This window comes from Zalophus californianus, chromosome 9, assembly GCF_009762305.2.
Source record: "Zalophus californianus isolate mZalCal1 chromosome 9, mZalCal1.pri.v2, whole genome shotgun sequence".
In the NCBI taxonomy this organism is placed as follows: domain Eukaryota; kingdom Metazoa; phylum Chordata; class Mammalia; order Carnivora; family Otariidae; genus Zalophus; species Zalophus californianus.
The window spans coordinates 72,369,309-72,385,669 of record NC_045603.1 but is presented as its reverse complement, the minus strand read 5'-3'; the positions used below and the strand labels follow the sequence as shown (position 1 = coordinate 72,385,669).

The window sequence follows — 16,361 nt, the reverse complement described above, 5'->3', positions numbered from 1 at the left end:
GTTGTATTGCTTCACAATTGTGTGAAAATTGGTTTCACTAGACTATGAGTGACTTCAGAGAGTGTGTCTTTTCGGTAATCTAATACACAAAGCAGAGCCCAAACTCGGTAGGCATACAATACAGTAATCCTCCTTTCTCTCTCTTATCCCTCACTGGATGGCTAAAACTGCAATAATACCGAACCCTATATACAGGCATACCTTGTCTTACTGTGCTTCTCAGATACTTTTTCTTTTTTTAAGATTTTATTTATTTAGTTATGAGAGAGAGCAAGGGAGCACAAGGAGGGGGAGCTGCACAGGGAGAGGGAAAAGCAGGCTCCCCGCTGAGCAGGGAGCCAGACATGGGGCTCTATCCCGGACCCCAAAATCATGAACCTGAGCCGAAGTAGACGCTTAACTGACTGAGCCATGCAGGCACTTTTTTTTTAATTGAAGGTTTGTGGCAACCCTGCAAAGAGCAAGTCTATCAGCATCAGTTTTCCAACATTTGTTCACTTCAGTCTCCATGTCATATTTTGGTAATTCTCCAACATTTCAAACTTTTTCATTATTATTACATTTGTTATGGTGATCTGTGATTATGACTTGCTGAAAGCTCAGATGATGGTAAACACATTTTATTTGTTTGTTTATTTATTTATTTTTGAGAGAGAGAAAGAGAGAGAGAGTATCTTAAGTAGGTTCTATACCCAGCATGGAGCCCAACATGGGACTCACTCTCATGACCCTGAGATCATGACCTGAGCTGGATGCTTAACCAACTGAGCCACCCAGACACCCTGATGGTAAATATATTTTAGCAATAAAGTATTTTTTAATTAAGGTATGTACGTATTTTTAGACATTATGCTATTGCACACTTACTAGATGGCAGTATATTATGAACATAAGTTTTATATGCACTGGGAAACAAACAATTTAATTTGACTCACTTTATTGCAATATTCACTTTATTGTGGTGGTCTGGACTGAACCTGAAATATCTCTGAGGTATGCCTGTATAATGTGTTTTTTATACATACATACCTATGATAAAGTTTAATTTATAAATTGGGTGCAGTAAGAGATTAGCATAATAACTATAATAAAATAGAACGGTTATAACAATATACTGTAATAAAAGTCATGTGAATGTGGTCTCTCTCAAAATATCTTATTGTACTGTACTCACCTGTCTTCTTGTGCTTATGTCAGAGGATAAGATGCCCACGGACTAGACGAAGTGCGGTGAAAGGCGCAGGCATGTGCCGTAGCATTAGGCTGCTATTGACCATCTCATGATTCGTCAGAAGGACGATCATCTGCTTCCCGTCCGCAGTTGACCACAGGTAACTGAAACTGTAGAAAGCAAAACTGCAGATAGAGGGGGACTACTGTAATTGTTGATTAATGACTGAATATCCTGAAATAGTCTTGTTTTTGTAGTCTAAATTTGCCTTCTTATTAATCTCAAAAAATTACTGTAAACTAATTTAACAATAAAAGTTTTAATTATGTAAGAAGATGTGTGCTTTTTACAACAGATTTAAACAAAAGCATCCACTTAGGATAGTCATCTAAATTTTCCAGAAACTAGTACTGGTGGTGAAAGATATGATTGATATATATCTCTTCATTTGGAACTCAAGCATGTATATGCCTTTATATTATAGCTACCTTTGCAAGGGATATGAAACTATGTTTTAAAGATACTATTTAGTTATCGAGTTGTAAAAACAATGTTGCTCCTAAAAAGAAATTTCCAGTCACTTTTTTCCTATAAAAGAATGTAATAATAAAGATTCATCATGTCATTGTTTTTGTTATTTTACCAGCAGAGATTAAGTACCATGACCAATAACTTATTTTATTTAACCCAAGAAATATTTTTGATCACCTATAATATGCCCAGCATCATCTAGGCAATGATCTATTTTGGGTGAAATAGATATTGGATTTGTTTTCTATGCTACTGTTCCTGTTTTTCTATGATTCTCTTAATATACATATGCACTTCTAATCATTTTAAATGAGGATATAATAATAACATAAATTTGGGAGACTGCTTTCCTGAGCAAACCAAGCATGAAGACTACAGATACTCTGTTGTTGTAATCTCAGTTAATCAGATTTTACTTTAATGAGAGATTATTTCAACTGATAGAAGGAGAATATCACATCATGAGCACAGCTGTAATTTTTATCTTTAGAAGCCAGAAAAGAAAGTTGCTTTCTGTATAAATAAGGCACAGATGATAAAGGGTAAGTGTAAATTCAGTGATTAGATATCCACTCTCTGGTTTAATGAAACTCACCTAAGAAAAACAAAGTGATGGAAAAAGTCTGGTCTGAGAGTCTGAGAACTCAATGTCACACGGTTCAGTTCTGCCTTTTGGTGATGACTTTGGAAAGATGATTTTACTCCTCTGGTCTGCCATTTCCATTGATTCAGTTATTCATCCAAGTACCAGAAATTCATGGAATGGTTGTTCTGTGCCAGGGATTGTTTTCCTGGAGTGTGGGCATAGAACAAAATCCAAGATGCCCTCATGGAATTTACAGTATCAATGAAATATTTCTGAGAACAAGGATACATTACTTGGGTTATGATTTGTGGGCTAAGTAGACTTTTGAATTACAGCATATATCCAATAAGTCCACTGGACTTCAGTTTGAATTTTCCTCTTTTGCTTGTGCCATATAAAATACTTTGCCCTATACTTATTAGTGTGGTGAGTCATATTCTACAAGTAAGTTTTCTACTTTTAAGGTAAAAAATTATATTTTGTAAATTACTTTGCCTTATTTCTTGTTATAATACATATTTGCTGTGGAGAATTTGAAAAACACAGACAAATATAAAGACTTTAAGAATCACTTAGAATTCTATCACCTAACAAGAACCCCTGTTATACATGTGTTTATCTTATCTACTTTCAGCAGTTTCATTAGGCATGTACTTTTTTGATTATTTTTGCAAAATTTGGATCAAAATTCTATAATTTTATGTTATACCTTTCTATGTTATGAACAATTTATTTCCTAATATATAAACTTCTACCCAAATTTCAGACTTCTTAGTTAATTTGGTGAGTAAAATGAATTAATCTGTTGTTTTATTTATTACTTTGAGCACCAATGAAGTTGAACATACACCTGATTGTTTTTATTATGAAATAAGTTAGAAATATAGAATATAGGTAATAATATAATGAGTATCCATGTACCCAGTAATAATCTTAAGAAAAAAAAAGTTACAGATATAATTGTAGCCTCCAATTCTTCCTGGATATGTTTCTACTTTCCTCTCCCCAGACATAACCACTAGCTACAACTTATTATTACCATGGATAATTTTTGTACTGTTACTACAAATGTATATATCCCTAAAGTATATGCAACGTTGAATGTTTTATAACATTAGAGTGTTGATATATCGCAGTAGAATATGTATCCTATGGTAACTTTTTAAAAGCCTAGTATTGTATTTTTTGCTCTTTAGTCATGTTGATACATGGAGCTCTAGTTCAATAATTTTCACAGCTTTATAAAAATCCACTATATGAATATATGTAACTTAAGTGTTGATGGATATTCAAGTGGTTTTCATTTTCATTATAAGCAAAAAATGTCGCACTGAACATTTTAATATAGTTCTCCTTGTGCATATGTGAGAATGTCTCCATGGCCTAAATTTGGAAAGAAAGTGCTGGGTCCTAATATACATACATCTTCAGCTTTACTAGATATTACCATATTGGTTCCCAAAGTGATTTTCCTGATTTACACTTCTACAGTTATGTATACGGTATTCTGGTTGCTCCACATTCCACCCAATCATTGATATCATCAAACTTTAAATTTTAGCTAATCTGAGGGGTGTGAAATAGTATGTCAGTTATGGCTTTAATTTGCACTTTACTGATTACTAGTGGGTTGGGCATTTTTTGACAAGTTTAATGATATTTTCTTTTCTGTAAATTGCCTTTTATATCTTTTGTTCATATAAAAACTAGACTATCTTTTCCTTTATTATTTGTGATTTTTTTTTTTTTCTTTTTAAGATAGAGAAAGCATGAGTGGGGAGGGACAGAGGGAGAAGGAGAGAATCTTAAGCTGAGTGTGGAGCCTGATGGGGGGCTCCATCTCACGACTCCGAGATCATGACCCAATCTGAAATCAAGAGTCAGATGCTCAACTGACTGAGCCACCCAGGTTGTTTTTACATATTCATATTAGTCTTTTTTTGGTTGTATGCTTTGCAAAAATCTTCCACTCTCAGTCCATCTTCTGAGTTTGTTGATGGAGCCTTTTATAGGCAGAATTTTAAATTTTAATGTATTTGAATGTAACCACCTTTTCCTTTATGGATGGTGATGATTATGTCTTATCTTTTCCTACCTTAAGGTCATAAAATAGACATAAGCATTTAGTTTCATTTTTCATATAAAAATGTTCTATCCACATGAAATGTATTTTTTAATATGGTGTGAGGAAGAGGTATGATTTGATATTTTTCTACAACTAATGACCTGTTTCATTTATCAGATAGTCCATTCTCTTCCCACCAATATACAATGCAACTTTGCTCATATATAATTTCCATATATGTAAGGGTATGTTTCTGGGTTCTGGGTTCTCTATGCTCTTTCACTGGTCATTTTGTATAGCTGTGCCATTAATATGCCAATTAATTCCTATAGCACCATAATAAGACTCAACACACTGCTTCATATATTGTACAAACTATGCCTAGTATCTGATACCAGGCTGAAGGGATGGGTTCAGTCTGAACCCCAAATCCTGCTTTGTACACCCTGGCATAGGGCTGTGTCTGTCTGGAATGAGAGATGCATTTTTCTAATTCATAGGAAGATGTTGTCATACACTTTCTCCTCCTCTGGGAAATTGACCAAAGGTAATAGAGGTCCTGACTCAATGTCTAATTGGGCAATTCTCCCACTTTGTCCTTTCAAAAGTGGTATCATTTCATCTCTACCTCTACCCATTTCACCCCTTTCTCCACCACTGGATTACTCTGAATTAAATCCTAGCCATTCTATCATTTCGACTGTAAATTTTAGGATGTGCCTATAAAAGATAAAAAGTGTTTATGACAATAAAACATATTCATAATATCGAGGTTGAATTAGAATGTGCAATTTTACTAGCATATATTAGGGTAGCCTCGTTCATTTTGATTACAGTGGTAGAGTGTGAAGAACCTTCAGCTTGGCATTGGGAGATCTACCTGGGTTTAAGTCATGGCTCTCAACTTTCTATCTGTGAACTCAGACAATAATCTTCTCTTATCAACACTGTATCTCAATGTCCTCATTAGCAAAAGAAGGGTAAGTAGTTGTCTCACACATTTCAGAATTATCATCAGATGAGGCAAGAGAGTGAAAACAAACCATCTAAAATTGTGAAGTACTAAGTTTCAGTCCAATTTTCTTCTTTGTAAATGACTCCCAGGACAAATAATCTGAAGGCAACAGATAATCTTTGTTCAGCCTTGTCTACAGTGTCTCTTGCTTAGGTTTCTCTTCCTGAAAAACACATTACTTTGGTTCTTTTTATTTTTTTAACTTTAGGGTTATAGACACTCATAAGTAATTTTAAATTTCAAGGGATCAATGTTGAAGTTTGTATCTTTCACCTTTTCTGGTTTTCTGCTTTCATCTTTTCCTTTACCCCGTGTTTTTCTTTAAATGGCGCTGAGAACTGATTATTCTTTGGTGTGCCCCAATTATCCAGACCCTGCGGAGTGCAAACTCAAATTTTCAAAAAGTTAATTTTAGTGGACTTTTGGCCATCAGAGCTCTAGATAACCAAAGGGGGGGGGAATTATTTGCTCTCCTACCAAATGCCACAACGACCATAGAAAAAAGCCTTTATCTGGGCATATTTTGATTGCAAAAATCTCTTTCCATCCTTGGGGGGAAATTATTCATTTCCCTATAGGGGGAACTCTGAAGAACATATTTTCCTAAAAGGGGCCAACTGGGCGGTGTCCTCCTTTCCCAACGCCCAGGTTTCTATTCTTAGATCTGGAGATAGGCGGAGGCTTTCATTTTTTATTTTGCCTAGTTTGCAGACCCTCCGCGGGGCTGCAGGAGCCCAGGCTGGAGGGTCGGGGCGGGTAGCCCGCCAGGCTGCTGACCGCGCGCCCCCTCCCGCCACGGCTGCGGGGCTCCAGGCCTGGGGACTCCGCGGGAGTGCGCTGAGTCAGTTTCTTCCAGCAGGACTCCCGGCCGCACCGCCGCGGCGAACGGGATCCGGTCCCGGGAGGCGGCGCTCTCCGGGGGTCGGGGACCGGGCCTGGGCCCGCGCGGGGACCACGGTCACGGTCACCCCGGACAGGCCCAGCTCAAGCCGCGACCCGCCGGCCCGCCCCGGTTCTGCCCGGCGTATCCCTACCTCGGCAGAGCCTCGCGCAGGCCACTGAGCTCATTTTTGGGGCCTGGGTGGGGGAGGAGGAAGCCGAGGAGGAGGAGGGCTGAGGAGAGGGAGGGCAGGGCGGGGAGCCGCCGCCTTGCTCATAAACAGGCGGGCGTGGGTGCGGATGGGGCCGGCGGGGAGCGCTGGCTGCGGACAGTGAGCTGTGCTCGTCCCCGCGAGCCCCGGCGGCGCCCCTGCCCCTTCCCGGCGCAGCCGGCCTTCGTGAGGGAGGGACGGTCGCTTTGGAGCAGAGTCCATCATGGCCAGTGGCAGCTGTCAGGGGTGCGAGGAGGAGGACGAGGAAACTCTGAAGAAGTTGATAGTCAGACTGAACAATGTCCAGGAAGGAAAACAGATAGAGACCCTGGTCCAAATTCTGGAGGATATGCTGGTGTTCACGTACGCCGACCACGGTAATCATTCGCAAGGAAACTCCCCCCCCCGCCCCCCCCCCCCCCCCCGCCTCTTTTGCAAACTTTCTCCCTCGCACTTCGGAGTTGCACAAACCTGGACTTTTGAGAAGCCACAGACTCTCTTCTCCTTAGGGAAGAGAGGAGCTGAGAATTTTAGGAAGGTCTTGAGCTCACTTCTTTTGCTTTCCCCCCACCCCCCGTTTCAGACCCAAAAGGGGTGAGTGAATCGTGACTTTGCTTCTTTTCCCTCACCCCCTTCTTTTCCAGCCTCCAAGTTATTTCAAGGCAAAAAAGTCCACGTGCCTGTGTTGATCGTCTTGGACTTGTATATGAGAGTCGCTAGTGTGCAGCAGGTAAAGGAGTTGTTTTCATGTCGCCCCTTCCCTTTTCTTTTCGGAAATAGATGTTTTTCTGTCAGTATTATATACCCAGAGGTTCTGGGTTATTTCTGACTTTCGGCTTCACAAACCACAGACTGTGATTTTAAGAAGGAAGCGTTGTCAAATCATTATCAAATGTTAATGATGTAAAAGGGCCCACTAAGTGCTCCCTGATTGTTTTGTAGAAGTAAATTTGTACAACAGACCTACAAAATATGGTTGGTGGTGGGCGGGAATAATCATGGGTTGAGATTTAGTTCTGTGATTGGCTAGATGAGTTCATCGGCATCAGCATTTAATCAAATTATTCTAAGAATCTTACCAATGTACAGCATGTCCTAGAGATGACACCATTGTGAATAGTTTGGGAAAGGAGAATAATTAACAGTAATAAAAATTAATAATAATTAAATTAATGAAATGAAGTAACTGGCAAATTCTCATAGGTTTAAGGTTTCTTTTTTTTAATTGGAAAACAGATTTCTGGACTTCAGTTGTAGTGTACCTTGTATTATCTAAAGAAAATGATGTTTTACCGTTCTCCTATAAGTTTATATTTGTATTTTTCAACTCTTTTCATATAAACTGAATATAAAAGTGAAACTTAGAACCTATACCATAGGAAACACAGAAATTTGTCAAATAGCTTAAATATACTTAAAAAAAAAAAAAGAGTCCTAAGGTGATAGTTAAGGATGATTTACAGTTAAAACAAATTATTGCCTAACATATTAACTTTCTTTGTAGATTCTGAGATTTAGAGAACTGAAACCAGTCATTTGCATGTCGCTGGGTCCTGATGGGAAAGAGAATTGAACTTTGAATTCTCTCAAGGTGTAGTCAGAAAGCCAGTGTTTCTTATTACTTGCTGGAGAGGCTAGACAGACGTAAGAATTATCTGGATCTCCAAATCTATATCTAGCTGCCTTCATCTTTATGTTCATCTCTGTGTTGTCTGGGTGAACCATGTACCTAACTTCTTTTATATGAGAACATTTAAATGTGGGATAAATGCTTATATTAATTTTGCTTCCACGAAATATTTCCCATCGGACTATTGATTTTCAGGGAGTTAGTGAACAAAATCATGAAAAGATGGGAGGCACGATAAAGACACTGTTCCTTTTAGCATCCAGAGTCTGAATTTTGCCGATGAAATATGAGTCACATTTTTAAAGCTGGCCCATTGTGTTTGCTGCTCTCCTACATCATCCCTTCTTCCTTGCCTCTGCTTTGGTGTTCAGAAGGGCCTTGCCTGGCAGCCTCTATCCCTTGGATTCCATGCTTGGTATAGAGAGCTCCCCTGTTGGGTGCCACTCAGAACCCACAGGACCCTTGGAGGGCTTGGTGTGCAGGGTCCAGAGGAGGCTGTGCTGAACTTGAGAACCCAGGGGAAGCTGGAAAAGACCCACCGCTTCATTCTTTGTTTTAGAAGCTGTCCAAGCCTGGACGTGTTTGTCTGGAGTAGCTAGGAATGTCACTTAATATTTTGTCTGGCGGGTACCAGAGACAAAGTATGCAAGAAAATAAGGAATTGTCTTTTGACAATTCTTTAATGGAATAGAATTATTCGTTTCAGCACTGTACATGTATTCGTCTGCAAAAGCTGTTGTGTGTCTTACATCATTGGATTCTCACTGGAATCTCACTGCTCTCTCAGAAATCTCACTGGACATTTTTAACCTCAGAGTTAAGTAGCTCATTTAGGACCATGGAGCTCATGACAGAGCCAGGACTCAAGTCTTCACATACTTCAAAATCTCTTTCCAGCATACATCCTGAATTCACAAGCTGTTCATGCAAGTAAGAAGCACAATGGTTTGTTACAAATACTGTGGCCATGCTAGGCACAACTATGTTATCAATTTTAATTATCATTGGTCTTATCAAAGGGATGTAGAAAGGGGTCTCTTTACTGATATTTTAATACTACACTTAAAAGAAAGGTTTTTTCCTCCAATTTTCTTCACATTTGTGGTGTAATTAATATACATATCCTTTAATGCTTTATATTTTGAGTTAGTTGGAAGTGCTGACTTAAAACTTCCGAATGATGAATTTAAGAAGGTAAGGTAAATTCAAAAGTAAATATTAAGTTTTTTTCTAGAGTTCATTTCACGTGATACTACAGACTCCAAATTTGTATTTTCAAGGTCTTTTTATATCTTATTAATGCTCTGTAATAAATGACAGTCTTTAGAGAATTGGTAGTTAGGCTAGCTGTCTTGTAGTTTCCTTTTTCTGCCAGTCATCTCATCATTTCTCTGTGCTCCTCAATTTTACATTACTTGTCTTTATCCACAAGTTTCAGCCTTTGAAGTAAGAGAACGAAATAAATGAAAGTGACTGAATTTTTCTTTAACCCCTAGACTCTTTCCCATTGTGCATTAATTAGATGCTTGAGTTTCCAGAATAGTTATAATAATGTGAAACTACCAATTTAATTGTATTATAACTGGGCAGGATAGGAACCTTCTCTTTGAAAGATAAGCTTTTAATTGAGTAGATTAATGGACCAGTTGTTACCTCTGCTCTGCTACCAGTGATTTCTGTTTAATCATAGAGACTCAGTTGCCTCAATCCTTTTGCAAAGCAATTACTGATGCTGCTTATTCACCAACCAAAACGAAACAGGTTTTCTCCTTGAGTCAGTCATGCAGGTACAGAAATGAGTAGAGCATCCTAGTGACTTATGATTTATTCCCCACCGGAAGCTGTTCCAAATGTCATTTTCTTAAATACTTGGGGAAAAAGTCTCCATGTATTTTATGAAAGCACGAAAATAGCTGGTTTCTATGACAGCTGGATTGTCAATGTCTGTTCGGCTTACGTGGAGGAGGATGTCCTACTTAAATATAGGTAAAAATAGCTGTCAGAAATTGCTGCCTTTTCAAGTAGTTTGAAATTATGTAAAAGGATGTAATGACAGAGTAAAGCAATTCATGCTTAATCCAGAAAAGATTCAGAAATCATATTGTAAAGAGATCTTGTGTAATCATTTTTATCTTGTGAAAGAGCCCTTGTTTATTCTTGTAAACAACTAACTTGTGCCATTATTCCTTATTGGATGCATAGAAATGCTCACCTTGTCATCCGGCTCTGCATCACTGGGCTCCACTTCTGTGTCTGGTCTTGTCTAGCAAGAGCCTTGCCCTGCAGCACTGTCCTTACCACTTGGCCCCTCACTCTCCTCACAGCTTAGCAGTTTCAGAGTCTTCTATTTCCCTATTTTGAATGACCATGACCACGTTTCTAATTCCTTTGAAATCTGGCTCAAGTCCTACCTTTTCTATATTGTATCCTTCTCTGGGTAATTCTGACAGTGACTCTCGCTGTCAGGCTTCATGTATCGATATTTATCACACATCCTACTTAGACACGTTTTCATGAATCTCTAGATGCTACATATTTATACGTTTTCGTTTTTCTTATTTTCTGACTATATCAAATCTAGTTCTGTAATATAATAGAAAGAATGGAAGATTCCTTAAATTTAGATCAAGTGTAGAGAGGAATATACAACAGGAAGAGTGAGTTAAATTTAATCTCTAGTTTGAAATTCAAATACCCTATTTTTTAAAAAGTTGTATTTTTAAAAATCGTGTTTTTTCAGAAGAGCAGCTTATTCAAGTTGGCATCATGTATGAACAGATTGAAAAAAGTTGTATATATAATGCATCAGTAAGATCACATTTCATTTGGAAATGGGAAAAAGTCTAGGGATATTTTTGATGTCCACATCTCATCAAATCATATTTGGATATTCTAAAGAAACCTGGAGGGACCCATTGAGCAATTCTACCCCCTCTCTTTCTTATAGTGCCCTTCTCTTTTTCCTGTACCAGACGTTATACTGGTCAGACCATTCCTTTTCTCTGCCAGTCATTCTAACTACCCTACCTGCGGAGCAGTCTTTACTTTGCTATCAAAATTTCCAACTTCCCCTAACCCTCCATTCCTTTTTTTTTAATTAAAAAAAATTTGTTTTTAGCCTCCATTCCTAATCACTTAATTTTCCCCCTTACAATTAAAATCTTAAGTATTTAGAAGAAATTCTGTCAGGTAGATGTGACTTAAAAATCTTGTACTTCATAATCTTGGTGTGTCCTCTAAACTTTTTTTTTGGTTTCATTTTATTTTATTTCTTTTTATTTAGATAATAGGCATATCTGTTAAATTCATCATTCAGGAATGCTCTAATATTTTTTTGTATGCCCTTTTGGTATGATTTTTGGAGAAAGATGTATTTTAAATATATGGCTTGCTTTCCTCAGTAAGCATTTTAGGATGTCATTTTGTTTTAAAATAATTATTTAAAAATAGGTAGTAACGTATTCCAGTAAGAATGAAAGAGACTGAATATGTTCTTTTAGCATGTTTAAAAAATGTGAATATTTGCCTTTCTTGCTTTCAGGTGGGTTGGTCCCTTCTTTGCAAATTGATAGAAATCTGTCCAAATACAATGCAAAGCTTAATGGGACCTCAGGATATTGGACATGATTGGGAAGTACTTGGGGTTCACCAGTAAGTATGACAGATACGTAAAAACAAACTTCATTAAGTGTTTATCCATACATATGACAATCCTGCCCTTGATATATCATGTATTTGTAATCCAAGCAAATCTGGTAAAATCCTCTAAAATACAGATTTTTTTTCTCAAATCAGTGACTTACATTTATAGAGAGATTTCTTTCAACTCGGGAGTATATTATCTAATTGAGGTAGAAAATTGACATTTGAGGTAGAATGTCAGGTGCTATTATTATTGTTTTAATAATATAATAATGCAGTTATACAATTGGTTAGGTTGTAGATTTTTGATGACTACTTCTGAATTCAAACCAACAAAAGTTTTTTACTTTTTAATAGTAGAACTGATACAAACTACTAGTTCTTAAAAAAAAATATGGGTACTAAAATTTGGTTCTGTAAGTAGTAATTTAGAAGTTTATGCTTTACTGTCTTTAAAAAGTACGTTTATATATATAGTCATACATATATACTTACGAGCTTAAACCACAGCTTTCAAAATGAAGAAAAAAGAGGAAATTACCTTTCAGCACATCTGCAGTCAAATCTTGATAGTTGTTTTTACCAGCTATGTTACTGCAGTTTGCAACATAATGATTTCATAGATGAGACCACTTCTTTAGCCATAATTAGTTAAGAAAAAATTTTCTGAAGAAAAATGTGTTTCCAGGAAAATCCTTTTTGTATAACTTTTTCCCTTGACTTTTAAAAATTATCTTTTCTTATTAACTTTAGGTGTTCTTTATACCTAATGTGACTTTTCTTTACCACAGAGAAGTGAATACCTATTGCTTCCAATGACATATAGCTTGTGGAAAATGTATTTTGTGCAAAACTAAATTTTACATCTTTGTATTGTTTATTACTATCAGCCATAGTTGCAAATTGAAACACATAAGAGCTGTTTGTTCATAGGTGAGCATATCCGTGCTTACTCATTTTTCCATCTTTGATGTTTTATGTGTTGCTGTTCTTCAGTTTCCATGATCTAAAGAGTGTTTTGAAAAGAGCATATTTACAGTTAATGTATATTCTCATCTCCAAACAATTTCTTTTTCTTTTTTTTCCAAGATTTTATTTATTTATTTGAGAGAGAGAGAGTGAGAGAGAGAACACATGAAAGGGGGGAGGGTCAGAGGGAGAAGCAGACACCCCGCCGAGCAGGGAGCCCGATGCGGGACTCGATGCAGGACTCGTTCCTGGGACTCCAGGATCATGACCTGAGCCAAAGGTAGTTGCTTAACCAACTGAGCCACCCAGGCGCCCTCTCCAAACAATTTCTGAAACTCTATGAGTCACTTCTAAAGTATGCAGCATTTAATGAGGAATGATACGAAATATAACTGTAATTAGTAATTGAAATGTTGTGTGTCCCTTGGTTTAGTTGCAGATTTCCAAAATCCCCAAAGATTAGCAATCTATAAACTTAGGGAGTTTTAGAAAACTCATCTAGTCAAATTCTAGTACAAACTCACTGTTCAAATTAAATTACATAAACATTTCTGTGGGGAGTGTCATTTGCTCATTCATTCATTCAGCCACGCATGCACTCATTTAGTCATTCATTCATTCACCCTGTTCATCAAATATTTATTATATTCTTACTTTAGGCCTGAAGTAGTGTGAATAAGGTAGAAACACTGCTTTCTATAGTGGAGCATATTAGATCATTCCCAGCAAACTTTATTGTGAAACATAATCTCCCTGTATTTAAGGGCTTCTTTCCACCAAAGGTTTACAGTACTAAAGAAGAAATTTCATGTGGAGATGAAGTCAGGAACAGTGGGTATGATGCAGGGACAGGTAGGGCAACATGGGTTGGAAGAGAATTAATTGATGAAGTAAAGGGACAGGGTCCCTCAATTCCTCACCTTGCCGACTGGAGACCATGTGGCAAGTTTCTTGGGAATCTGTGGATGTCACCAGGCTCTGTCTTCTTCGAATGATGTGAAGCTAACCACGTATATTTTAGAATTGATTAACTTAGAGACTTAAATTGAATGAATTTTAACTAATTGAATATTGTTGAGGTACTAGGTTCACTGATAAAATATTGTCAATTTCTCTTTCAAAAATAGTAAAAATCAATAATTTAAATATTCATATGGGTTCTTTATATATACAAACTAACATTTTTATTACATCTTTGTATTTTAATATATCAACGTACATAAAGTATAATTCACAAGTTTATCAAATATAAAAATGGGCTTGATCTCTTGATGTATATAATTCCTCATGATAGTTTAGATATGGAGTTGGGTGAAAGTAGTTAGTAATTGAATTTGAACATCCAGAGGAAAAAGTTTTAACTTTTTAATTGAGACATAATACTTCCCTCTTAATTGTTACAAGTTTGGCTCAGTTTTAATGGAAGAAAAATGCACAAGAGCTTCTTAGGGAATGAAATACAATGAGATGAATAAAAATATAGGTGAGTGAAGCACAACATCTAAAAAAGCAAACATCTAGGTATGATAATTCACTCTTACCTTGATTTCTGTTTTTAATTACAGACTGATTCTTAAAATGCTAACAGTTCATAATGCCAGTGTAAACCTGTTAACAGTTGGACTGAAGACCTTAGATCTCCTTCTAACTTCAGGTAGTATATACACATGTATATCTTTAATGTTGACTCAGATTAAAAAATATTTTATTTATTTTATTTTTTAAAGATTTTAAAAATCTTTTAGATTTTAGATAGCGAGAGCAGGAACACAACAGGGGGAGTGGGAGAGGGAGAAGCAGGCTTCCCGCGGAGCAGGGAGCCCGATGTGGGGCTCGATCCCAGGACCCCGGGATCATGACCTGAGCCGAAGGTAGACACTTAACAACTGAGCCACCCAGGCGCCCCTAAAAAAATTTTTAAACCATTTACCAAATGTGTTTTAATGTCTTTTTAAAATATAAGAATATAATATAACCTAAATATCAGTGATTTCCAAAATTTTGTTTCTGTTTTCTCTCCTTCTCTCTCTCTCTTTTTTTAAAGATTTTATTTATCCATTTGAGGGAGAGGGAGAGAACATGAACAAATGGGGGGAGGAGCGGGGGGAGGAGCAAAGAGAGAGCGGGGAGGAGCAGAGGAAGAGGGACAAGCAGACTCCGTGCTGAGTATGGAGCCTGATGCAGGACTTGATCCCATGACCCTGAGATCATGACCTGAGCTGAAACCAAGAGTCGGACGCTTAACCAAGTGAGTCACCCAGGTGCCCCTCTCCTTATCTCTTTTCTCCACTCTTTTTCTTTCAAAAATCCCACCCAATATCCTGACCTTAAGCATCACCTTTATATATTATTCCTGAACCTAATTTCTCTTCCCAGCTTTGCTCCCAAAGTCTGGTCCCGCATGTCACATTCCCATTAGCTTGTTGGCCGTATAGGTCCTTGTCATTATTATATCTTTCTCTATTATATCTCTAATATGTTTTCTATATGTTCTAGGGTATGACATAATAGTAATATTTTAAAAATACACAGCACTGCTTCTTGAATACTTGCTAGATGCCAGGCTTCACATGTAAAATACTTCACATGCTTTTAAAAATGTAATCCTCAAAACATCTCTTGAGATAGGTATTTGATCAGAGTTTTCTAGTGAGGGACATGGAAGCACAAAGAGTTTGGTTCAGCCAGTAGCTAGTAGAACCACGGTCTGAGTCCACATATCAGGTTCTTTCCTTGAGGACACTTCTGCTTGGAGGATTATTGACCTGGAAACAAAGAATCTTGGTATGGTGCAATAGTTATGATTACTGCTGTGATGGACACTTGCTAAGGTTCTGAGAAGAAAGGCTGCTCACAGGGAGCTAAGCATGATGATGGGGAGTGGTTTTCCCTCTCAAAGTGGTAGAGGGTGCTTTAGGTCAAGAGAACAGCATACCTAGAGTTACAGGTACCTGGGAAGATGGCATGGTGGGGGTTGGATCTGTGGGGTAGGAAGATTTTAAAGATTTTATTTATTTATTTGAGAGAGAGAATGAGATAGAGAGAGAGCATGAGAGGGGAGAGGGTCAGAGGGAGAAGCAGACTCCCTGCCGAGCAGGGAGCCCGATGCGGGACCCGATCCCGGGACTCCAGGATCATGACCTGAGCCGAAGGCAGCCGCTTAACCAGCTGAGCCACCCAGGCGCCCGGGTAGGAAGATTTTAAATGTGCTCATCGGCCCTACTAAACAATGAAGACTGGATAAGAGAAAGAGAAAGGAAGAAGGCAGGTGAAGATCAGAGTATGAAGGGATAGGAGTAGGAAAGGCCAGAAGGTTCTCACCACTTTACCACAGCCTTTTATTAAAATACATGATGGGGTGCACCAATGAGTCTTAACCATGATTTATTTGAAACCCATCCTTGGGAGCCTTTTTTTCTTTTTCCTTTGTTCTCCATTTGCTATGGACAAGAAACTGAGAGTTTATGAATTAGAAGAATTTTCCCAACACTGGAATATATTGAAGTCAGCAACGTGCAGACATTTAGGAAATCTGACACGTGTCTTGAAAAGACTGGTTAATTTAATATCTTCCATGTAACATTTAGAATTTTACGCTGTTAGGGAAGTTTTTAATGTGTTTTAAGTTCATCTCAGATATTTATTAAAGGTTAACTTATGG

At 37.6% G+C, this 16,361-nt stretch overlaps 1 protein-coding gene and 1 long non-coding RNA gene across 6 annotated transcripts in view; one reads left to right on the top strand and one right to left on the bottom strand.

The window, feature by feature from the left end:
• Positions 1-5,645, bottom strand: part of LOC113921479 — a 94,393-nt gene extending 88,748 nt beyond the window's left edge. Inside the window, exons 1-3 of the long non-coding RNA XR_003519702.2 lie at positions 5,397-5,645; positions 2,298-2,493; positions 1,175-1,356 (exon numbers count right to left, since the gene is read on the bottom strand). This is a non-coding gene — a long non-coding RNA (uncharacterized LOC113921479). The remainder of the gene's footprint in view (positions 1-1,174; positions 1,357-2,297; positions 2,494-5,396) is intronic.
• A 583-nt stretch (positions 5,646-6,228) lies between these two features.
• LRRK2 (leucine rich repeat kinase 2) overlaps positions 6,229-16,361 on the top strand; it is a 142,144-nt gene continuing 132,011 nt past the window's right edge. For 4 of the 5 annotated variants that reach the window (XM_027592219.2, XM_027592218.2, XM_027592217.2 and 1 more), the window contains exons 1-4: positions 6,229-6,836; positions 7,104-7,189; positions 11,631-11,740; positions 14,266-14,354. In XM_027592219.2, the coding sequence (XP_027448020.1) occupies positions 6,683-6,836; positions 7,104-7,189; positions 11,631-11,740; positions 14,266-14,354 (439 nt within the window). In that variant the 5' untranslated portion in view covers positions 6,229-6,682. Of the gene's footprint in view, positions 6,837-7,103; positions 7,190-8,876; positions 9,020-11,630; positions 11,741-14,265; positions 14,355-16,361 lie in introns of those variants that run through there. The other variant, XM_027592220.2, reaches the window with a different exon arrangement.